Here is a 25,100-nt window from a genome sequence, read left to right as displayed (position 1 = left end):
TAATGGTTTTGAATGAGAGATTTTAACCAAGTTTTGCTAATGTGCAACAGAGGACCAGCATGGGCAACGACATCAGTGCAAGCTTCCAGGTACAGCAGCTAATAGCAGCTACTTCACAGAAACACAGGGACAACACTGCATACACACTGCATGCACACAACGTACACATACAGAGTAGTAATGGCAGCTGCAGCAGTCCACACTCACACATACACAGCAGGTGCCACAAGATTACAGCCTTCCACTGGGGCAAAACTGGAAGGATAGCAGTATCGAATTACCTACTTTTAAAAATGGAATGCAATTGTGCCCAATCGATTATATATGTCCATACATGGCAGGTTTTTTTCATAAAATTGTAAATTTTAAGGTAAGCAAAATGAGGGAGACGATCATTAACCCTTGCGTTTGGAAATAATCATGGAGGGTGACGGAACGTGTGAAAAGGTCCTCGGCTCTAGAGGTAGACTACCCCAAACGCGTAACTACTAGGATTTCTGAGAAACACTTGGCAGAACTGGCTAATTAGCAACAGAACCAGGATATGACTAATGCCAAGTGGAGGACATAGGATGGTATGGAAAAATAATTCATCATGTGATACAATGTCTAAAGGTGAAGCTAATGGCCAATAGAAGGAAGCAGAAAAGGACCTACAGAGAAATTTGGGAAAGAAAATGTTTGGTTTGGTAGGGAATGTAGGCAATTAAAAAGCCTCATATGTAAAGAGAAGCGCAAATTAAAGATGAAATATGAGCTTGAAACACACGCCAGTCTTCTGAACACTAAAAGTCAATATACAAAAATGATAAAACTAAAGAGCCCACAAAAAGAGCTGCTGGAAATACTTATCAGAAGTTATTAAAACAAAAAATAGTAAAATGTTTTGGCAGCTGCTGCAACAGGGGTCAAGGAAGGAGAAAGGGCTATAAAATGTGTCACAGATGAAGAAGCATGGGTAAAGTACCTAAAGGAAATGTATGGCGCTGATGGTGAGGTAGAGGGAGTGAGTACGGTAGACTGGACCAGGATAGATGAGGATATTAAAACCCTATTCTCCTGGCAAAACATAAAAGACGCTATAGGGGCTCTGAAACTGACTGGAGCAGCAGGCTCAGGCAATCTACCAGTGGTCATACTTAAAACTAGCCACTATCAGTTAGTATTCTTTTTTCAAGATCCACAAAACAGCACATCGATCTTTTGTGTAATTATCAATTGTATCCTATTCACATCTTTCCATTCAATTTGTAGTATACACACAATAACCCCAAATTACGAAGCAAGTTTTCAAAACTTGAGAACTTATGAGAAAAGTAATAGTGAAACACCCATACCCACCCCAAATGGTATCTCTAACACATAAGGATTATTTACAAAAAATTCACATACATTTTAACTTAGTCCAGAGCAGAAGAACACACAAACACCAAATAATTTTTGGGGTTTGCGTCATTAGCAGTTAATTTATGATAGGGGTGTTTCACTAGTAATACATAATAATAGGGTGTCATCCTTCAGTGCACAATGCAGCATAAACATACACGTAACCTCCTGCTATGAGATGCCTAGTCATTCACTCTTTCTTGCTATCAGGGAGCTTACTGCTGTCAAATGCAAGAACCTTTTTACTATCCGTATATGCTTGGGTACTTCTATATATATGCGAAGGTCAAGTACTGCATCAGTGGGTGATAACGGAGATGCATCGCAGGAGTGCTATCAACTATGCGTCATCGTTTATCGCATTTCCTCCTCCTCTTTTAATGATTGATGCCTATGAAGCTGAACATTCAAAACCATTCACAATACTAACTGTATTCTCCAGCTCAACCAACTAAAAATCTACACCATCATGAAGAATACTGATTCAACACATGGAGAGATGTAAGTGTAATACATGCAGGGTCCCCTTGCCAAGATACACCCCACTGGTTGAGTGTTACTACTATGGACATGACACACATTGTACCCTATATTACTGTCTTCGTCTGGAGCTGTGTCGGGACAGAGTTACGCATCGTTATAGTCTTGTCTCCATCCCTTCATGCAGGGGCAGGATTTGAGCACAAATGACATTAAATCCTGTAGCCTTGATGAGTAAACTATCTTTCTACTCCAGCCCAGTCCACATTCCAACACCACAGAATCAGTCACTCCGATCTCGCAAACTGACTCACTGAACATCCACCACCATTGCTCTGTTTCCACTCATTGCTGCAACAAGCTGACATCTGACTACTCTGCCTCAAACACGCCTTCATTCTGACATAACAATCAGAAAATGTACACCACAAGGTCTGCCTATGCCTCAACCACGCTGCTCACATAATGGTTCCCAAACAGTTGTCTACAATTGAATTATTTTAAGGTGTAGCCATAGGTAGGTGGCCATATATACTCATATCTAACTCACGCTCAAGTGTTCACTGTTCCTGTTGTGCACTAAACTCCATGCAACACAGTCATTTTCTACAGTTAAGGTTATGGCAATGCCAGCCACACAGAGAAGCCTCAACCAGCAGGAGTTTCAAATAGAACTTTGAGCATAAAAAAACCTTAGACAAAATGCCTTGCCATTTGGTCCTTTTCCAAAACACAAATACTTCCTTATACTGCAGCATCTGTGATTAGCTCTCTTCACAGAAATACTTCCAATCAGAGACCACAAAAAACTGGATTCTCTAAAAGCACAGTGCCACTTGCAACAATTGTAGCAAAGTGTGCTCTAAATAAGAATGTTTCTTTATAACAAAAAGAATGTGAATAGCATGTCCCTGATTGTCACTCTCTAAAACCCATCTGATTGGGCTTAATGGTGCTCAGATAACATTCAATGGGATCAATGCAGGTAAGGGTCAAGTCTGGCTGCTTGAAAAAAAGGTGTATGCTACTTACCTTGTAAACATCTATTTGTAGCATGTGTTTCAGCAGATTCACATGCTGCGAACACTCCTGCCATCTACTGCTCGGCCTGGACTTTACAATTTGTTTTTCTCAAAGAATTCTTTGTTGCTGACGTGACATTGTGACTCCTCCTCTTCAAGTGAATGCACATGCTTAACAGCTCCATTGTTAGATTATTTTTTCCTGCTCTTATAGCGAGTGAAAATGGAGCTAGAGAAGATATAAATAAGATCAAGTTTTATACGTGTAAGGATAAAATTATATGTACAAATTTGGTTAGAGCATATTTATACATGATATCTGACACCAAAGAATGCCTGCTGGAGAGGTTGTAGGGTGCATGTGAATCTGCAGCACTACATGCTACGAATAGATGTTTACAAGGTAAGTAACATTCCGTTCATAGCACGTGTTGGCTGCATATACACATGGTACGCATAGAGTTTAAAGCAGTTTTCTTCCCGCAGTGGCTTCAGGTATCAGTTGGTGCAAATGTCTTGAATAAAGTTTTTAACACTGTTTTACCAACCACAGCTTGTTGTCTTGCTTGGCCATCCACACAGTAGTGTTTATTAAGTATATGTGCTGCCTTACATATTTCAGCTAAAGGAATGTTACCTAGAAATGCTGAAGAAGCACCTTTCCTTCTAATAGAATGTGCTTTTGGAACTGATGGTAGTGTATGTTTGGCTTTAAAGTAACATACCTGTATGCATTTTTCTGTCTATCGTGTAATTCCGTTTCCCTCTCTAGGATTGGAGAAAGCAACAAATAACTGTTGCGCTTGCCTAAAGGGTTTAAACCCTTCACTGCTAAGCCCCTCACCCATGCTAAGCCTTTCTTTTGGCTATTTGGAGTAGTTTGCACTTAGTCCCCCCACAACTTTTGTCCACATAAGCTATCTGTGCCAAATTTGCGTCCTTTTTTTTCCAACATCCTGGGGATTCTAAAGGTACCCAGAGTTTGTGGAGTGCCCTGGAAGGGACAGAGAAATTAGCCAAAATACAGCTACATTTTGGGTTTTTAGGGAAACATGGGAAAAAGTGCTGCAGAAGAAAACATCTGTTTTTCTCCCTGCACGTGGCATCAACAAAGGATTTACAGTGCTAAAATCACCGTCTTCCCAGCTTTCAGGAACACGCACACTAGAATCAGAAAACCAACATTTTCAACACAGTTTTGGCATTTTAGTAATGGTTTTTCATTGTGTACCGGGTACAGATCAATTCACATGGTAAAATATAAATAGTGAAAAGTAGGCAACAAGGAAACATATGTATTTCTAAAACTGGCACAAGACATGGAGTTTAGAAGCAGGGGTTATTTGGACATCTCTAAAGTTGTGGGTACCCATACTAGCACGTGCATTAGAGGGTAGTTCTATTAATCTGTGTTCCCCTAAGTCAAATGGTACCTCACTTGTGTGGGTAGGTTTAGTGCCCGTGACAGGAAACCCAAAAAAATGTAACATGTTTACATCAAATTTTTCCACGCAAAGCTGACCTATTTTTGCCAAAGTGGGTAGCTGTGGTTTTTGAGCCCTACCTCAGCCAGCACCTAGGGAAACCTTGCAAACCTGCACATTTATGAAAACTAGACACCTAGGGGAATCCAGGATGAGGTGGCTTGCGAGGCTCTCATCAGGCTGTTTTACAGAGAATCCTTTGCAAACCTCAAACTTTGACTAAAAAACACGTTTTCCTCACATTTCTGTGATGGAAAGTTCTGGAATCTGCACAGAGCCACAAACTTCCTCCCACCCAGCACTTACCTAAGTTTTCTAATGAAGATGGTACCTCACTTGTGTGGGTAGGCCTAGTGCAGGCGACAGGAAACCACCTAAAACCAACATCGATACATAAAATTTTACCACACAAAACTGACATGTTTTTTGCAAAGAAGGTAGCTAGGGTTTTCGGGCCATACCTCAGCCAGTACCTAGGGAAACCTAGTAAACCTGTAAATTTTTTAAAACTAGAGACGTAGAGGAATGCAGGGAGGCGTGAGTGCATGGATCCCATGATGTTTTATTTACCCACAATACCCTGCAAACCTCAAACTTTGCCTGAAATCGCACATTTTCCTTACATTTTTGTGATGGGAGCTTCCGGAATCTGCAGGAAACCACAAAATTCCTACCACACAGCCTTGCTCCACTTGTGCCAATCGAAATGCTGTGCCACTTGTGTAGTTGGGCCTAGTGCCAGAAACTTATCAAGCCAAGGACAATGGGGGCCCTTGTGTGTGGCCTCCTATAGACAACAGTTGGATCCGTTCCTGTTGCTGGCACTAGGCCCAACCACACAAGTGGCACAGGATTTTTATTGCCAGAAGTGGTGCAATGCTTGGTGGTAGGAATTTTGTGGATTCCTGCGGGTAAATGTGTGTTTTTAGTCAACATTTGAAGTTTGCAGGGTATGGTGGGTGAGAAAATGGTATGGAATGGATGTGAAGCACACTACCCTGGATTCCCGAGATGTCTAGTTTTCAGAACTGTTTGGGTATAGTAGGGTTTTCCAGGTGGCAGCCTGCCCAAGCCCAAAACGAGCAGCTGTTCACCACTGCAAGTGGGATGGCCCTGGAAGTTAGCCAAACTCTCCTGGCCTAATCTGTAAAAACACCACCCAAAAATATCAAATATCCTTTTGCTTTGCCATGGGGATTTCATGCTTTAGTCCACACAGGAGCAGAAGGACTTCTTCCCTATTTTTGAAGTGGTGGGGGCATGCCCATGCTGGGCAGCCCTAACCCATACAGAAAAGTAATCACTGGTGTCTAGAGGACTTTCTGCCCCCCTGGGGGGGAGGGAGGGGAGTAGATGGGGTAATTGCCCCCATGTGCCCCCTCTGGGGGCAGATAGACTGTTTCCTTTTTTTTGGTGGGGGGGGAGCATGGCCAAGCCCATGCTGGGCAGCCCCACTGAAACAAATAACCAAAAAAGTAATCCCTAGTGTCTAGTGGGCTTTCTGCCCCCTGGGGGGACAGATGACGGTAATTGCACCAATCTGTCCCCCAGGGGAGGCAGAAAGAATGTTTACCTTTATTTTTCTTGAGGATGGGGGCATGGCCATGCCCATGCTGGGCAGCCCCCACCCCTACAGATAAGAAAATAGGAAAATAGGGCCAATCTACCCCTGGGGTCAGAAAACAGCCAAAATAATGCCCTTATTTTCGGAAGCAGCCCTTGCCCAATGGGGCACTCCCTTTCACTAAAAGAATTACCTGATGTCTAGTGGGGTGGATTTAGGGGGGTGGATTCCTGCTTGGGGATCCACTTGGGAAAGGAATCGAATGTCATAGTTCTCGGGGGCTGCAGTAGCCCCCGAGCACTGAAAGTGAAATAAGCTGACCGGCTTATTTCATTGTCAGTTTCACTGTAATGACGTCAGCACGCTATGTGGGCTGATCGTCATTAGAGTGACAAAAGAAAATGCCTCGGGCAGCAGGGGAAGCTCTTCCCTTGTTCCCGAGGCTCAAAAATAAAAAAGGAAACACCAGAGGGATCTGGTGGTCATGTGATGAGGACGAAGCGGTTCCGTCCTCAACATGCGAGCACTGCGGCATGCCAGGGGGTAATCCTTTCAATGAAATACAACAATGCTCTTTTAACATCAAACATGTGTAGTGCTCTTTCTGCAACTGTCTCTGGGTTAGGAAAGAACACAGGGAGATCTAGTGTCTGATTTAAGTGAAAAAGTGATACAACTTTTGGAAGAAACTTTGGGTTCGTATGTAGTCGTAGCTTGCCTTGGAAAACCTGAAAGCACATTTCCTCTATTGAGAGGGCAAGTAATTCACTAACCCTTCTCAATGATGTCAGGGATGTTTGGGGTCAAGGGCAACAAGTTTTTATGTTTACTTTGTCCTTGGGACAAGTAGGCCCAACCCCCTGCAGCACAAACCCTTTGGCTGCCTGTTTACAGAGAGTTGAACTCTCTGCAGTTGAGGTAATGTGTTTCCAAAGGATAATGCTGTTCGAACTTGTATTTATGGTTCATTATTTGAAAGCCTTCATTATTAGGGTGCGTGCTGTAAATAAATGTTTTAAGGTCACACTTCACTACTGACGTTGGTTCCAGTACAAAAAAAAAAAAAACGTCTACACACATGTTTGAAAAGTTTAGGCTAAGAGGCTAAGTATAATGCTCCCAGAATGCTCTCTGATTATATGCAAATGAAGTGTCATTTAGTAAAATGTGTTGATGCATGCTAGTATTTCCCAAAAATATTTCTAATGGAAAATCAGTGTAACCATTTTCAACAAGCTTATGGGAAGCATGAAAATAAACAAACACTGACAAAGCCAACTGATCTGACATATTTTTATAAGTCTTTTAGTTTCATCAATGCGTGTCTTGTTTTGACATGGCTTTTGTAACACTTTATTGTTGTGGGAGCTACCAGGCCCTCAACATTGTAACAAACATTGGCAAAACCCCCCCAAAAAGTTTTTGAACTCTTAAAGCACACGTTGCCACCAGCGGCATAACAAAGGCCCTGCAGCCGCCCTCCAGGGGGCCCCGTCAGCACAGCACCTGCCCTGAGTGAGTCTGGAGAGGGGGCTCCTCCATGTTCTTTGCAAAGGGGCACCCTCCAGTTTCGTTACGTCACTGATTGCCACTGTAGTTCCTGACACTGAACAAAACTACTTTGTGTGGCAATATGCTCCTTGTGGAAGAGCAGAATGCGATCACTCACAGTAAAGCCAGCCGAAAGAGAGAGAAATAGAAGTTTAATAAAAACAAAATGTCTTTGTTAACACCAGACCTAATTAGGGACCAAGACCCACATGTAGGTAGCTTTTTGCATGTCGCAAACAGCGACTTTCGCTGTTTGCGACGTGCAAAAAGCACATTGCGATGCACAAACCCAGTTTTGCGATTCAGTAACCTGGTTACCGAATCACAAAACGGGTTTGCGACTCGCAATTAGTAAGGGGTGTTCCCTTCCTAATTGCAACTCGCAGTGCAATGTAGGATTGTTTTGTGACCGCGAACGCGGGCGCAAACCAATCGCTGTTTGCACCCATTTCAAATGGGTGCTAACACTTTCGCAAAAGGGAAGGGATCCCCATGGGACCCCTTTCCCATTGTGAATGTCACTGTAAACATTTTTTCAGAGCAGGCAGTGGTCCTGTGGACCACTGCCTGCTCTGAAAAAATGAAACGAAAACGTTTCATTTTTCGTTTTTGTTATGCATCTCGTTTTCCTTTAAGGAAAACGGGCTGCATTACAAAAAAAACTGCTTTATTGAAAAGCAGTCACAGACATGGTGGTCTGCTGTCTCCAGCAGGCCACCATTCGTGAGGGGGTCGCAAATTGCGACCCACCTCATGATTATTCATGATGTGGGCATTTGCGAAGCCCTTGCGAATAAACAGATGGTGTCAAGGACACCATCCTACATTCGGATTTGCGACTCGCAATTTGCAGGTCACAAATCTGAACCTACCTACTTGTGGCCCCAAATTCTTAAAGAAAGTCACAAAAGTGCACCCATGGTATATGTCGTACCCCTATAAAATATTTGTGAACTGTATTTTAGCGTGGGTAAATACGATGTGTAGATTTGCTCATGTGAAAATCTATTGAGCATTTGCAAGTTCATTTTCCCTCCAGCAACTTTCTTCCCAACCCTGGAAGAAGTTCTAATTCTGCCATTGTCAGGAGTAAATGTCCAACCTTTCTTATTATGGGAAAATATTAGAGAGAAGCTGGTAAAAATCTTTAAAACATGCAGGTTAGTAGGTTTGCAGACTAAAGGCATTCCAGCCCTGGAACTATTGCTTACTGCTTCCTCCAGCCCCAGTATGCAGATCTGCAGAAAGGTGGCAAAATAAGGAAATTGCTACAGTAGGGATTGAAACTCCAAGTATTCAAGCCCTACTATGGTAGTAGCCCTGGCATAATCAGAGAGGCTATTAATTGCTGCCATAATTTGTCGCCACACTACATGGCACCAAAGGGACAAGTAGATCTTTTTACAGGACAAGTAGATTTGAGAAGCAACCTGTCCCCTGGACAAGTAGATATTTTAATAAATTCCACACCCCTGGATGTGATGGCAATCAAAAAAGCAAGCTTTCATGACAGGAACTGTAAGGAGCAGGAATGCCAAGATTCAAAAAGTGTGGACATTAGTCTTGTAAGTACCACATTAAAATTCCATACTTGGGGTGCTCGTGGAGGGTTTATTCTTTTAAGCCCTTCCATAAAAGCTTTAATGACCGGTACACGAAAAAGGGACTTGTGCTTACAACTCTGCAGGTATGCAGCAACTGCAGCAAACTGCAGTCGCATGGAAGTGTATGCTAGCCGTGATTTTTGTAGGTGTAGTATTTGTTGTACTGTGGGCGCACAGGGGTTTATGTCTTGCAGTTATGGACAAATCTTTTTTCATTTAGCTGCATAGCAGGGGCTAGTTGATGGACACTGTGCCTCTTTAAGAATACCCATACACTCTGGAGGCAGGTTTAAGTATCCAAATCCTATGTCTTCAGGAGTCCAATTGTAAGGTTCAGTAGTTTGGGGTTGGGATGCATGACTTTGTTGCCTCTCTGAGTGAGAGGGTGTGGTGTGTTAGGGACAGGTCCAGCAGAGTGATGTACCAGGGGTGTCTCGTCTAAGTGGGAGCCACTAAGATCATCTTGAGAGATGTCTGTTTAAGTTTCCTTACAAGAAAAGGCACGAGTGGGAGAGATGGAAAAACGTATGAAAATATCCCTCACCAATTCATCCACAGTGCATTGCCCTTGGACTATGGGTGGCAATGCCTGTAGACAAAGCTTTGGCATTTTGAATTTTCTGTGGTGGTGAAGAGGTCTGCATCCAGTGTCCCACAATGGAGGAAGTAGAGTTGCAGAACTCAGGTGAAGTTCCCAATCGTGGACTTTTTGCTGCATTCTGCTGAGCAGGTCTGCTACTGAATTGGCCACTCCGAGGTGATATTCTGCAAGGAGGTGGATGTGATGTGGAAGACACCAATACCAAAAATCCTGTGCCAAGAAAGACAACTTTATTGAATGGGTGGCCCCCTGTATTTGTATGTAGTATATTGCCATCATGTTGTCTGTTCGGAGTAGAACAGCCTTCTGAGTTAAAGTGGTTACAAAGGCTTTTAATGTTAGCTGGATCACTACAAGTTCTAGTACTTTGATGTGTAGCGTTTGCTGTTGATCAGTCCATGCACCCTGTACCATCATACCCTCTATATGCGCTCCCCATCCTAAGAGTGATGTATCCATAGTAACTATCACTTGTGATATTAGGCCAAAAAATGGTCAGCCCTTGAGTAGATTGGCTGTATTCCACCACTACAGCAACTGATGGAACATGGGCAAAATCCTCTAAATTGCCCTTCGCTTGTGACCATTGAGATGCTAGACACTCTTGTAGGGGACGCATCTGAAGCCTGGTGTACAGGACAATTGCTATCCAAGATACCATCATGTCATCATACCTAGGAGGTGCATCACTACTATAACTGGCAAACGGCAATGAGGCTAAAAAAGAGCCAGTTGCTTCTGGAGATTGAGAGTCCTCTGGTCTGAGGGATATGCTTTGGCTGCAACAGAATTTAGGGCCTCTCCCAGATTTTGTTTGTATCTGGAGAGGATGTAAGTGGGATTTTGTTGCATTGATTGTGAAACCCAATTTGTGTAGAAAGTTGATGGTAGTCTGAGTATCTTGCAGGCATTTCTGTCTGCTTGAACTCTTTATCGGCCACTTGTCTAGGTATGGGAAGACATGAATGTTGAATCTTTGAAAATGAGCTGCTAGAACTGCTAGGCATTTGGTAAAGATGCTTGGTGTTGTTGCAGCCCCAAAGGGCAGTACCTTAAACTAGTAAAGATGTCCACTTACCATGAAATTGCGGTACTGACGATGCCCTGGATGAATGGGGATGTGAAGGTAAGTGTCTTTCAAGTTGAGTGCTGTCATGAAGTTGCCCTCCTGATGCAAAAAGATCACATCCTGCAGTGTTACCATATGAAGTGTTCCGATAACATGCATTGATTGAGGGGGCAGAGATCCAGTATTGCTCCCAGTATGCCATTGTTGTTGGGTATCAAGAAGTATAGAGAATACACACCGCTTCGGAGGTGTTCCTTTGGAACTAGCTCTATGGCGTTTTTCAACAGCAGAGATTTCACCTCTTCTTTGAGAAGGTGGAGGTGTTGAGGGTTGAGTGTGTCTACGTGGTGGTATTTTTGCAGGTCGTGAGGTAAATTCTAGGCAGTATCCATGCTGAATGATGGACAGTACCCACTGGCTGGATGTTATTTGGGCAAGAGGTAATGGAACTGATGTAGTCTTTCTTGACTGGTGACGTGTGATCAGGGGGTAGTGGTGGTGAGTTATTTTTTTTTTAGGTAGAGACTCTCTTTCCGAGTACCTTTACCTTTCCTTCTTGGGCTTCCTCCTTTATATCCACCTCTATAGTATCCCCTAGCAGTTTGCTGGTGGTATGCCTGCTATTGTTTCTGATAGAATTGTGTGTCAGTGGTGGTGGTTTTGGCTGCAACCCTGTCCTAAAACCTGTGAAAGGAATGCTGCCTAGGTGTTGTGGATTATAGGGCTCCCATGGATTTAGCGGTTTCAGTGTCTGCTGTAGAATGTCCTGTCATATAAGGTGGATCATAAGTGATGGTTTCCATTTTCGCCCAATTCCAGGTGTTAATACCATTGTTTTAACTGAGTCTTTAAATATTTCTGTAAAGACTAAGTATTTCCCCTATTATGGGCAAAAACTGCACTTGGGGAGTGTCTTTCTCTCCTGTGGTGTGCATCTGAACTTTGTGGTAGTCTGCTGCCCCTCTGGAGAATACTACGATCAGAAGCAGTGTCATCTAGTAGTGATGCTTTGACTGTTGTTGGTATATCTATGTCTGGGTCTGGTGAAACGACGTTATAGGCCTCCCATGGATCTGGACTATCTGGGGTACTCCCTGAAAGTCAATATCCTGAGTGTACTGTGCAGGGCTGCCTGTGTCAATGTCACCTGAGTGTGTTGAAACTGGTGACGGACTGGGGTGAATTGTTAAGTGGCATAGAGCTAGTTTCTTTGTGTTCCATAGTCCTTTTCTTGACAGGAGGCTGGGTTTGTCCAATGTTCTGCTTAATCCTTTGAAATCTAGATTTTTCAGCCTCCAAAAGTCTTTTTCTATTCATAAGTCCTTGGAGGTTTTAAAAGTCATTGCCCTTAGCCTGAGGGATAATTGCGACTTAAACTTTGTGTTGTGACAAGTCCTTTTTTTATGCTCCTGTGGAGCCAAAGTCACTGTTGTCGATTGCTTTCACGCCAATGTATTTTTATGCGTTAATGTCAATGATGCTTGCTTACTTGACGCTGCATGTCTAGTAGACTCCGAAGACTTTGCTGGCACCGAAGAAGTACACTGTGCCAATAGTTTGCTCGGCGTCTGAAGCTCTGCAGGCATCGTTGGCTTTGTCAGCACCTAATGCTGCTTTAGCTTAAAGGCTGAATTTCACCTTCAGTTTTGCCCTGTATGCCTGGATCCAGATTAGGATCGACGGCGTCATCCTATCTTGGCTCCAGTGAGCTCTCTCAGTGTGACCAGAGCCCAAAAGCTGTGGCACACCAAGGCAATGTTTACTGGGCATTGGAGGTAATTGTGAGACGTGTGGATGAGTCTGAATACTCACAACACTTGGAATGGTCTTCATCTTGGGCTGGATCTTGAAGTCGTTGGATCTTCATGGAACTCTAGAGGTGGAGGTGAAGGTTCATCCTGCCCTTCTTCCTTGTGTTGATCGGAGTCTTCAGACCCAACATAATGTGGACGACACAAGATGACCAAGCCTTCGTCTACATCTTCCTCTAGTTCACCGCCTACGTCTAAGAGATCTTCTCCCATGGAGAATTTTGCTTCCCCTGTCATCTCCATGTTGTGAGCAATGCGTCAATAGGGTCGAGAGCAAAGTGTTTTCTTGTGCTTGAACAGATTGCAGGCTACACATTCCTATTCATTATCCTCTGGTGACAGGCAGAGATTGCAGACGTCGTGCTGATGCAAATGCACACACTTTGCCCCACACTGTGGGCACTTTCAAAAGAGTCAGTCTTTTTTTTACCTTCGATTACCAGGAGCCAAGCATTATCTGTGACACGGAGCAAGAGGTATGGGCGAGGCAGCCCCCATGGTGAACTTTCACAAGAAGGTCGCCATAAAACAACGACGATCGCGCACTTGTGTCTTTGTATCAGTCAATTCCGTTCCATCTTTGGAAGTCATTAAGCGCCAAACTTACAAAGAGCTCTGTCGCTATCCAGCTGAGCCCGAAAATGGAAAAAAAAAATCAATCTAACAATGGAGCCGTTAAGCATGCACATTCACTCAAAGAGGAGGAGTCTCGATGTCATGTTGGCAACAAAGAATTCTTCAGGAAAAACAAGTTGTAAGGTCTGGGCACAACACTAGATGGCAGGAGGTTACATAGCATGTGTATGCAGCCAACGTATGCTACAAATATACAATTTCCAGAATGGGGTTGGGCGATACACACAGAGAAAAGAGACTTTAGAGTCAATGTCTTCATCCCCATGCAAGCATTTTGAGGGCCTGAGCATTGCAACTCTAATGCATCTTGCAATGTAGGGGATGCAAATATGGTTACAAAATGCACCTCTCAAAAGGTAGGGGGGGTATTTATGAGACAATATAATGCAAAGCAAAGATAAAGGCCAAAGGCAGCGGCCAAACTTTGCAGCTTGCTATCGTTGGGCACAACTGTCAACTGCTCAAGTTATGGTAACTTTTAGACAGTGCTGTTTTATTTTCAGCCAACACCAAACCTGATAGGACTTGTGGTTTCACCATTGCCAAGTACAATGACAGGCCTACAAGTTCTAGGATGCTTAGTGCTGTTGACTAAACAACCAAGAGTAGCTGAAAGCTATACTCATGACATGGGGTCAACTTTGGGAAACCAGAGGCAGATAAGTATTACAGGCAGCCAGGTCAATAGGCCTAACAATTATACTGTTGCTAGTGATAAAACTTTGCAATAGTTGCAGAAAATATTTTTGAAAACAAAAATCTTTCTTCGAGAGAGTTAAGTGTCCCAAACGAGGAAGGAAACACTCTGGTCATATTTATTACACTTCAGTAAAAACTAATCAAGAGGTGACTTTTTAAACCTGTAAACCCAATGTGTTCAATGGGAAACTAAGAATTAAGAATAACAAGGGATGATGCAGAGTAGCTGCAAATGTAAGACATTAGTATTTCGGCCCTGCATTGCAGTAACTTGCTGCAGGTAATAGGTCAATGTAACTTAAAACCAGTCTTCTCTCAAATATCTTTGTTGAACAACAAAAAAAAACTAAAATATTAAAATATCAACAAGCCCAATGGCATAGACCAGGGATAACCAACAAGTGCGGATCCTCAAGTGCGGCTCAATGCCATATTTACAGGATTTCCGCTGACTGTGCAAATAATGTCAACTGAGATTCATTGCATGAAAACCACAAAATGTGACATGCATCCAGCCCTCCAAGAGCAGTTCTGGATAGCACTGTTAGACTCTCACTCCTAAGAGCATTGTTGCTACTTGACCAATACAAAGGTAGCGTTGATATAATCCAAGTTGGCCATCAGAGAAAAGCGACCTGCTGACTTCTTACCTGTTCTCCAGACTTCGACTGCAGCTGTGCTCGGGTCTTCTCGTTCTGTTCAATCTCTTTGACGATCTCTGCAGCTGTAATAAAAAATATCGGCAGTTAATGTCGAAACGAACAACTTCAAAACACAAGTGAGGCACTGATCACAGCAAATGTGGGACAAGTCCGGCTCCGAGGTGACGGGCGGACAGATATACAAACAGAATGGCTCAGTGTAATCAATGTGCCGCGACAAACAATCTAAGCAAAGCAGATGGACAAGAACATACACACATCAGAAACTACTCACAGCAGAACAGGAGCATGAGAAAAATAAGGTCCAAATAGCAAAAACAGAAAAGTCAGTATAAAAATAAGAAACAACCAAAAAGCAAAGTGGGAGGAACAGCAAGCCAGTGTTGGGCAAGTGGAGACAGTGATGGTTATGGAGGTGGTGGTGGCTCGTGGTGATCGGGAGTGGTAGAGGTGCCAAATATGTTCAGAAATTGTGGCTTGCCCCAGGACAAAAAAATGCAAATCCCTTTGGGCGCTCAGCAAACCTGAAAGAATCCGAAGGGCCACTCTTTGGTTTTCAACATACCATAGCTCTGGCTGCTCTATACTACACTGGGCACATAGGATGTGGAAACGCTGCAGGGCAGCGAGTCTTAACCTTTTGATATCTATGCACCCCCACGGAATCTGTACTGCAGCCGGGAACCCCACAACATTGTTTAATACATATATTTTGTAAAATGAATAACTGAGCCTCCCGTGAACAGCCTGTGTACACCCCTTTGAAAGCTAGACCCCAACCCTTCTATGGTTTTAAGGAAGCCCACCACACTCAAATGCAATATCCCCTGCTCTATTATATAGTGAATTTGAGAACATATTGGCAGTTACTTCACTCGGGGGCAGAAGGGTGCGAAAGAATTATAGAGGGGGGAGGTTTTCAGCACAAAATGTAGGAAGACTGCTAAAGTATGGCAATTGTCTGCGTGTTCAGGAACCAAAAAAACATCTGCGCTGTACATTTGTGGAAGGCAGAATTCGATTTCACTATGTATGTAAAGACATCTCTATTTGTAAGCAGATGCCCTGCTATCTCAAAGTTAGGTCCGAAGGCATCACCTAATTGTCATTGGCTTAAAACTGGAGAACTTCCTTCAAGAACAAAATCGATTATATTACAAGAGACACATCTTTTACAAGACGAATGGGAAAATGTGTTCAAGAATACAAGATGGATATCTAGGAGAATAGTGACTAAGCAGTCGTGCCCAGTTAAGGGCGTTGCTATTCTTTTTAAAGAAAGAATAGCGAAGGGATTAGTTATTGGCGAGGTACATGTCGATTTAAAGGGTAGATGGGTAGTGGCGGAGGTTGGTTTTTTTGCAGTATGGCTCACGTTCGCAGGTTATTATGGACCCAATATAGATGATGCCACCCCGTTTATAGAACTATATAACTTTCTTCTGAAATCCAAATACCCGATTATACTAGGTGGGGATTTCAATATATTACTGAATTTGGCCTTGGATAAGTCTACTCCCCGAGGCACAGCTAATTCCCCTAGATGTAGGTTACGGGTTAAGCAGGCAATGATTGATCTGGGACTGGTTGATGTGTGGCAGGTTAAGGGGGGGTAGGACCTAGATTTACTTTTCATAATAAGAAATATGGGCATAGATCTAGAATTTATTTTTTCCTAGTACAGAATAGCTTGATGGGTAATGTGGATTCAATAGTACATGCCCCGTTACATTTATCAGATCATGCGGCTGTTAAGTTGTATCTTTCCTTCACGGCACAAATTCCTAGGTTTCGAGGTACAATAAGTCGTTTATTATTACTGGACGATCTAATTATTGAGATACTAAGAAAAGACACAATAGACTTTTTTGAAGTGAATCAGGGATCTGCTAGCTTGCAAATAGTCTGGGATGCATATAAAGCCTATATAAGGGGGAGGCTGATCAATTTGGCCATATTTAAGCGTAGGGAGGAGAGAGAGAAAATACAGAGTCTTGAGTCCAGCATAGCGATGCTGCAGGACTCTATACAAGCTGTACAGGGAATAGGGAATGGGAATCAATTAAGGTTACTAGAACGACAACATGAGGAAGCCCATTTGAAACTAGAGCATTTACTGGAAGTTCGAGAAAGAAAGAAATGGGAAACTAGTCAGTATGCCCATTATGAGTATGGGGAAGGATGTAGTAAGTTACTGGCTTGGAAGGTAAAATCTGACCATTCAAAGAAACATATTGCGTCAATCAGGTCTAATATCACTGGTCAGCTTTGTGTGAAAGATACAGAAATAGAAGCTGCCTTTGTCTCCTTCTTTCAAGATTTGTATTCAGATGAGCTACGGCATTCTGAGGAGCAGGTTAGAGATTTCTTGGCTACGGTCAGTTTGCCTTGCCTGGAGAGCTCAGGGTTGCACATTTTAGAAGGAGAAGTAACTGGGTCAGAATTAATGGACATTTTTAAGGGCTTGAAGAGAAGTAAAGCGTCAGGCCCAGATGATCTCCCGAACGAGTTATATCTGGCACTGAGGGGAGAATTAATCCCGGTTCTATTGAAATTATTTAATCATATGCTTTTAGAGGGGGCTCAAGCACCTAGCTCCTGGAGGGACACAGTAATCTGTTTGATCTTGAAGCCTCATAAGGACCCAACACAGTGCTCTTCTTATCGACCTATTTCATTACTCAACTCGGACTATAAAATTTATACAAGTCTGCTGTCTAAAAGGTTGGGGAAGGTTTTACCGGGACTGGTCCACCAAGATCAGAAAGGGTTTATTAAGGATAGACAGCTACAGGAGTTAGTGCATGATTTATTGGCGGCAATTGATCTGCCTTCGGTAGAGAGGCTTCCTCTTGCAATAATAACCTTTGATGCAGCCAAGGCATTTGATCAAGTAAACTGGTTATTTTTGCAGGTGGTTATGGAAAGGTTTGGATTAGGGATTATTTTTATCAGAGCAGTTAATGAACTATATAGGTCACCAACAGCGAGAATTCTGATTAATGATGTGCTTTCGCAAGAAGTAGCTATTTTCAGAGGGACGCGGCAGGGCTGTCCTTTGTCTCCTCTGCTATTTGATCTATATATTGAGCCACTTGCGACACGGATTAGAAATAATAGGGAAATCCTCTCCTTCCAGAGCAGGAGTTGGGAAAAGAAGGTTGCACTATATGCGGACGATCTTATGATTTATACTAGGGATCTCTCTCTGTCACTTCCCCCAATAAAATTGGTGATAGAAGATTTTGGTAGAATGTCGGGATATAAAGTTAATGCTGAAAAAACAGAGATTATGTGTTGGAATATGGCATATGAATCTCCATTAATTAAACAGGAAATTAGGTATTTAGGAGTTTTGATCACAAAAGAATTGGGGGACGTGGCAAGGGTAAACTTTCAGAAAACATATTTAGAGGCTAAGAGACTTCTAAGATCATGGGCAGCTCTCCCGCTGTCCCTAATAGGTAGATCTAATATTCTGAAAATGATTATTTTGCCAAAGTTCACATTTTTATTCAATACTATTCCGTTGGAATTTAAGAGTAAGTGGTTTACAAAACTACAAGGAGATATGTCTTCGTTTGTTTGGGCACAAAAGGGAATAAGAATCTCGTGGAAAAAGTTATGCAAGAGAAAGGAACGAGGGGGGCTAGCAACACCTGACTTCTATAAGTACTATTTGGCTTTTCAATTTAAGAATAGTAGAATTCTTTTAAACGGAAAATCAGACTTTACACCAATGTGGGCAGCATTGACAGCATACGTGGGGGATGGAGCAGAGTTTTTTCTATACAAATTTGGCCACCCAAAATATTTCAAAAAAGTTAGACTCAAGATTTTGGGGCAGGCATGTAAAATTTGGATACAGATCCGCAATTTATTGCAGATAGCTTATTACTCAGGCTCAGCTCCAATATGGGATTCACCAGGTACTCCTGCATGTCTGTGCGATAAACTTTCAAATCCACTAAAAGTTAGCGGGATAATGCAATGGGGACAAATTATAGAGGGTGTGAATTTGGTACCATGGGCCACATTTTTGGAGAGAGTGGGAGAAAACATTTCTAAATTCAAATACTACCAGCTGGTCAGTTGGATCAAATCTTTACACAAAGGAGAAATTGGTAGATCCAGCTGGGAGGAGAAATTAAACCAAAGATCTATACCGAAAGAAGTGGCGGTCTGGTACAAAGCATTGTTGGAGGCAGTCGAGGAGGACCCTCCTCTCCCATGTCAGAAATGGGGAGAGGTGTTCCCAAATATAAACATAATTGCGATGTGGCAAAAATCATGGTATATCCTCTGGAATACGGTGAAATCAGTGGCAATAAAGAAGAACCATCTGTTTACATTGCACAGAGTGTATTGGACTCCAGCGAGACTATCTCGGATAAGTGGAAGCCAGAGGAAATGCCCACGTTGTGAAGGCACCAAGTCGGATGATGTGCACATGTTTTGGGACTGTCCAGGATTAGCTAAATATTGGACAGACGTGCAGACTGTCTTAAATAAGATATTTGGGGAAGAAATAATTTTGAATCTTGGCTTAGTGTTATTTGGCGTCTGTGAGATGAGAGATCAATCTCAGCAACGTTTATTATTCCTTTTGATGCTTACCGCTAGGTGACAAATTTGTTATAAATGGATAAGTTCACAACCTCCTACAGTACAGGAGTGGTTGATATCAATAGATAGATTGTATAAACTGGATAGAGCTGGGCCGATCAGTAAAAGAGATGTTTTGTGGGTGGGATGGGAAAATGAATGGCAAAGTACTATTTAAATGATTAAAGAGGTCCGATGATTATACCTGCCCCCCTCATGGATGTACTGGGCCTTATTGGCCGATCGGGATTTTTGGCAAAGGAGGGGACGACTTGCCAAGGAGATAAAGAGATCCATTGAAAAGTGCGCTGGGTGGAATGGCCCGCTGATACTAAGGGGCTGGATACCGGTAGCATATTCGGATTCTCCCGCTATTGGCATGGGCTGGTGAGATGAGGACTAATGAAAAAAAAAAAAAAAGAACAAAATCGATGCAATCAAAAATCAAAGGTATTTGACAAAAGCGATAGAGAACTGTCACAGATACCTCACATTGTGTGTGCAGATATAACATCTTCAAGAGCCTGTATAGTGTGTTACAGGAAGACTTAAAATAATTAACATATTAATGCCCATGAAAAGAGACAATGTAACTCTTTACAAGTTTTGGAGTATGAACTATAATTTCCCGTAGGAGGGGGCCTGATGCATGCAAATATTGCCTGCATGCTCCCTCTTATTTAAAACAAAGTGTCTCAGACCATCTATGTGGCCTCGAGTTTCACGTTTAGTACAAAAAGTGTGATGGCGAAAGACTATTCTTCACATAAAAACAATGTGAGAAATGATGGCCTATGTAATAAAGAGAGGCGAGGCCAGAACCTCCAGCCATGGAGGAAGAAGAGAGTAGTGGCAAGCAGCTGCACTGTTAGGTCTCTGCATATGTGTGTCGGCACAGAGGGGTTGGTGAGTCATGGCCATGCTCCAGCAGGTAGTGTTTTGTTTTCGCTTCAGGAGACCTGCAGCCTTGACTTTGCTAAGTGACATGAGGCACTGCTTCGGTGGCTCACTTTCAGCTGATTTTGGCAACACTCTTGTTGCTCGATGGCTGTGCAGTGATTTTATCCCAAATGCAACTGAGAAAATGAGACAGCAAGGAAAACCGCAAAGGACTATCTCTGTTGCTTCTGAATGGGGCCCAAATTAATTGGCATCCTTAGCAAGTAACAGGGATTCATTAATATTTTGAAGTCACTTTTTTGCCTTTCTGGGCCTCCCACACACTTTTTCTACATAGTTTCTCCGATGGCCGACTGTACCAGCTGCCAATATGCCCAAAAATGCAGAAGCTTTATTCAGAAGTGTTTCAGGCTTTGCATATTGCTAAAACTGCTAGCCCTAATGCCAACAATACTGATGCATAGCTCATATGGGCACAGTATGAGATCTGGTTCCCATTAAAACCACAAACTATTTTGGTTGCGGTTTACCAGGTATTCTCCATGGTTTTGGTTTTTCTGTCACCAAGATGAAACTTCTGAGCACTGCTGGTCTGTTTCCAGCATTGATTCTTGGAAAAAGCATGCGCGCCTGTCACCAATGCTACTGCAGCTGGACGATGAGCAAGAGCGAAACGTTTCGGATACATTTTTTATGTATTTTTTTTCATCACATTTTCCCTAATGGACTCCAAAGATATGGCACATGGAACAACCTGAGGTATCTCCCATATATCTCAGCTCCACATTTAGGTTTCTGCTTTTTTAGCGTTAACGCTTCAAAGTCTTGGCCTACGTGCGGGATGCCAGGGGACATATTTTCCGTGCTGAGATCCTGGATGGAAGCAGCAGTGACGGGTCACTAAACCTTGTATCAGGATGACCACTTACCTCATCTGACTGAAGAGAGGAGGGGGCATACCAAGTCATGCATGATAGTAGAATGGCCCATGCACAGAAGGAAAGCAACTGTGGTTACGTTGTTTCACGCTCCAACATGTAGAGTCTTATTCCAAAGGGTCTGAGCTGTGTTCTTAGATGTGTAATGCAATGGAGCTACAGCTTCATCCTAGTTTTTCTTCTACAGAAGGTTGTGAGTCCCAGGTAGAAGTGGCCCTTAATACTCCACTAGTCCAATAACATTCTTGCTGAATTCTTTTCCATTGTTCCCCTTCTCTTTTTACGTTAGTCTAAATGATGCCATACTGTTCAGCCTGTGCAGGGACCGAGCTCCCAGCTTATTTGCTTTTCCTTTCATCTCTGCTTCTCTCCATCAAAGTCTTGTTATTAGGTGTAATACCTTCGTTGTGTTCCTGGCTCTGATGGCTTCTAATGAAAGAGACTGGGCACCTCCAGGCATCTCATCTCCTGCTGTACATCTCAAAACCCCTCGCTGTGTATCCTCAAGTCTTCTCTGAGCGCTCGTCCCACTGACCACCACCTCTAGCAGTTCTCTCTCAAGGTGACACTGATCAACTCAAGTATCTGCATTTGTCAAGTTCCTGTTAGCAAGGCTGGTACTGGTTCTGTTAGCTCCAGGCATTTCTATGCTCCTCTATCCTTGGTGACTGAATGAAGGAGTAACGCACTACAGCTGTCATCACAAGAAACAAACCAATGTCCAATTGAGGGTGTGCAGAATACAGAAGCCTGATTTCACTTTCAGGGACTGCGCAATACAAACTAAGACATGTGGAGAGAAACAGATAATTATAGTGATGGTAGGAAAAAGGAGCGCCGCTAGCCGTAAAATTGCAGATTGTCAAAGGAAAGAATAGTGCTAAATTTAAAGCCGTCATACTCAGAGTTACTGACACAGCATAGCTGCCTGCAACAAAATAATTTCCACCGCCACTAATTTGATATTGCATTTGTGCCTTGTTTTTTGCAATAATAAATGCTAGAGTCAATGAAGCAGAGACCCTGGGATTAGTAACAGGTGGTTAAACCGAATGATGGAACGTACCGTCGAAGTAATCAGAACATAACTAATAAATGTGGGGGAAATAAGACAGGGTGTAAGAGAATAAGAGGCTTGTGATGGGAGGGTTTCAGCCTTTGTAGACAGTATCTAAAGGACTCTGCCTGATGTCTGCAAAGTGGACCACTCTTTAGAAACAATGGGCAGGAACCTGTGGAGAGCTTGTCAAGTAAGGAAGTTGAGCTTTTCTGGCAATGGCCTTTAAGGTAAAGTTGAAGTGGAGAAGTCAAATTCCATCAATAGCTGTGAAAAGGTGTGCATGTGGAAGCAGTGAAAGCAAATTAAACAGTTTTCATAACACCAAGGAATGATGGGTGTGGATAATGAAGGTGTGCATACGTTTTTTGCACCATTGCACGTATTGTGCGGGTGGGTATGCATCAGCTAACTACGTCTTGGTATAAAATACAATGATGTTATGGTTTGAAAAATTATAATGGTTTGGCTCTCACAGAGCCTTAGAGCCCGCCATCGTGGGCTATACTGACCATTAAAGGCCTGCTCCAGCGTTAAAGGCCCGAGCCGAAGGCGAGGACCTTAAACAAGAGAGCAGGACTTAAATTGCCAGTATAGCCCTGCTACGAAGAGCTATAAGGCTATTAGAACATTCTGCCACTAAAGGGCGGAATGTTCTAATAAATAAAACAGAGTCGTAACGGGGCCCAAGGAAACTGAAATCCCCTCAGGGTCAGTGAGGCCTCTGTTCACAGCTACTGCTGTGAACAAAGAACATTGGAATGTTGACACTCTGGGCTTTAACCAGCCAGTGAAAGCACGGAGCACTCCCTAGTCTCCAATGGAGCTCCCAACATTCCAATGTTCTAATTTGCATATCATAGCTGTGAGAAATTCTATTAGTCATGGGTATTTCACCAGTTCTGACGTTTTTTTGACATCTTTTTAACTTCTGCTGTTGGCTGGTGGGTGATAACCAGGTCTCCATCATGTGTGTCGTCTTGTAAATGGCACTTACCTTCCTTCCAGATTACACTGGGACTTACTTACATGTGTGCCGGGAGGTGTCAAATATGAATAACCAGAATACAGTGAACTCCACCATCACTGTTACAGATATGTTATGCTATGTGCTTATGGCACAGGATATTTTACCCTACAACCAATTTTGTCTCATGTGACTCCTGTAATGACTCCTCTAGACCATTGTTAAAGCTGACAGCCTTGGTCTCCATCTGCATTTCTCAGTCGGTGTCACTGCTGACTGGTCAACCACTCACTCATTCTGTTGTCCCTGACCTTCACTAAAATGTAACAGTGTTTTAAGGTAATATTTTCAGCCTGATAGTGGCAAAAAGTTCATATTTGGTTTGTTAATGGATATAAGTTGAAATTCCCAAATAAGAAATCAGAGTCTAATTATGTCTTATAGCTTTTGAGAAACGAGACCTGTACAATCTTATACTTTATTCAGTCAGTTTTATTTAATGGCCGATTACACCTTTGGATCTGTGACACAATCCCATTTTTCTATGCAGGTGGCTCTGCACTGATCATTTGATGCTCTCGAGCGTCAGCAGTTCTCTAGAGAAAGTCAAGAAATTAGGCAGAAGAAACATCCTGGGCTTGTTTGCACTGGATGTGAACGATTCACCCCCCATCTATTCAACACTGGATCCATCCATTCCAACAGGCTCCCTTTCCATGTGATGGGGCCTGTCTGCGGACTTCCTGGGTGGTGCTGATGAATGGGCTCTTGCCAATAAAGATAACCGGGGTATGGTCATAAAAGTTTTTCACCAGATAATCTCTGAAAAACTTCAGCTGCCAGAAGACAAGGAACATCTATTATATAGTACTGCTGGGAAGTTGGTATGGGACTAGAGGCAATAAGGGGCAAGTCTAGGGGCATCTCCCAATGATAAACTAATCTGAAACCTGTGTTGAGCCCAGCAGCATAATCTTAGAAACCAGATGAAAAGAGAAACCTTCATGATTCGCTGGAGTGAAGAATCCTTCACTGCACGTTAGAGGAAAACTGTCACAGTTGTTCCAACCTATAGTCTGAACTTTGTATTAAGGGAAAGAAGTGTTGAATACAGCTCACTGAGCAGAACCAGTTAGGCTGTCAGCCAGACTCTCCACTATGGCATTACTTGACATATGATTTTATTGGACATATGATGGCATATCATTGCATTACTGTGCTTAAGATGGCCAAAAACAGAAAAAAATTGTAATCACTGGCACATGATATTTCAACCCTTCTAGCAATTATCATCCATTTCCTTTCCACATAACTGGCACATGAGAACCTCTATATTCTCAAAGTAATGGTTTCATCTGGGTCACTTCATGCTGCAGGACACATTTTTGTGCCTGCAATTAGTAGGTTTGGGAGGAAAAGACTGAAGTGGATCTGTCCCTTTTGATCTGATAAAAGTCAATCTATCTGTGGCCTTTCCAAAATTTACATGTGAAATTCACATCTTCCACCCATGAACAAATCTGCTGGAACTAAGCTCTGATAATAAAGAGGTAAAGGTCTTTCATGGCAACGCTGATCTAGATTGTATATAGGCCTTTTGCAAATTAACTGCATCTTTGACTTTTCTACAAGAAAACAAAATTCTCCAGTGGTGCACGTCATGTCTCATCACATGAAATTACCCTTAATTAAAAAGAAAGTCATTAATGAGCAGGTTATTTGTTTTTCATTAAATTTAATTTGGTTCCTTCTCTTCTAAAATCCTGACACTTGGTGATGCATTCTTTACACATATGTGCTATTGGAAGGCTAATAAGCCATCAAAGACAATACTGTTTGGCATCATGTACACACACTATCATACTTCATGTAATGTGGTTTGTAACAGTTTCAAGCTAGTGTAATTCATTTAGTTGGGGACACTGTTAATACTAATGCATTAAGTATTCCTGTCATACTGCTGCCTAAATGAGTGAAAATTACTTGATTATTAATTTAATTATTTAAAAACATCGTGGTAGGTGGGTCAGTCCACCAAATTTTGGACCTCATTGATATATGCCA

The 25,100-nt window shown here is 42.6% G+C and overlaps 1 protein-coding gene across 1 annotated transcript in view; it reads right to left on the bottom strand.

Annotated features, from left to right (window-relative positions):
• Window positions 1-25,100, bottom strand: part of RAD18 (RAD18 E3 ubiquitin protein ligase) — a 530,572-nt gene that overhangs the window by 331,414 nt on the left and 174,058 nt on the right. Inside the window, exon 8 of the mRNA XM_069206336.1 lies at window positions 14,558-14,631. Within this exon, the coding sequence (XP_069062437.1) occupies window positions 14,558-14,631 (74 nt within the window). The remainder of the gene's footprint in view (window positions 1-14,557; window positions 14,632-25,100) is intronic.

This window comes from Pleurodeles waltl, chromosome 9 (genome assembly GCF_031143425.1).
Source record: "Pleurodeles waltl isolate 20211129_DDA chromosome 9, aPleWal1.hap1.20221129, whole genome shotgun sequence".
Lineage (NCBI taxonomy): Eukaryota > Metazoa > Chordata > Amphibia > Caudata > Salamandridae > Pleurodeles > Pleurodeles waltl.
The sequence above is the reverse complement of the archived record's forward strand: the minus strand, read 5'-3'. Positions and strand labels throughout refer to the sequence as shown.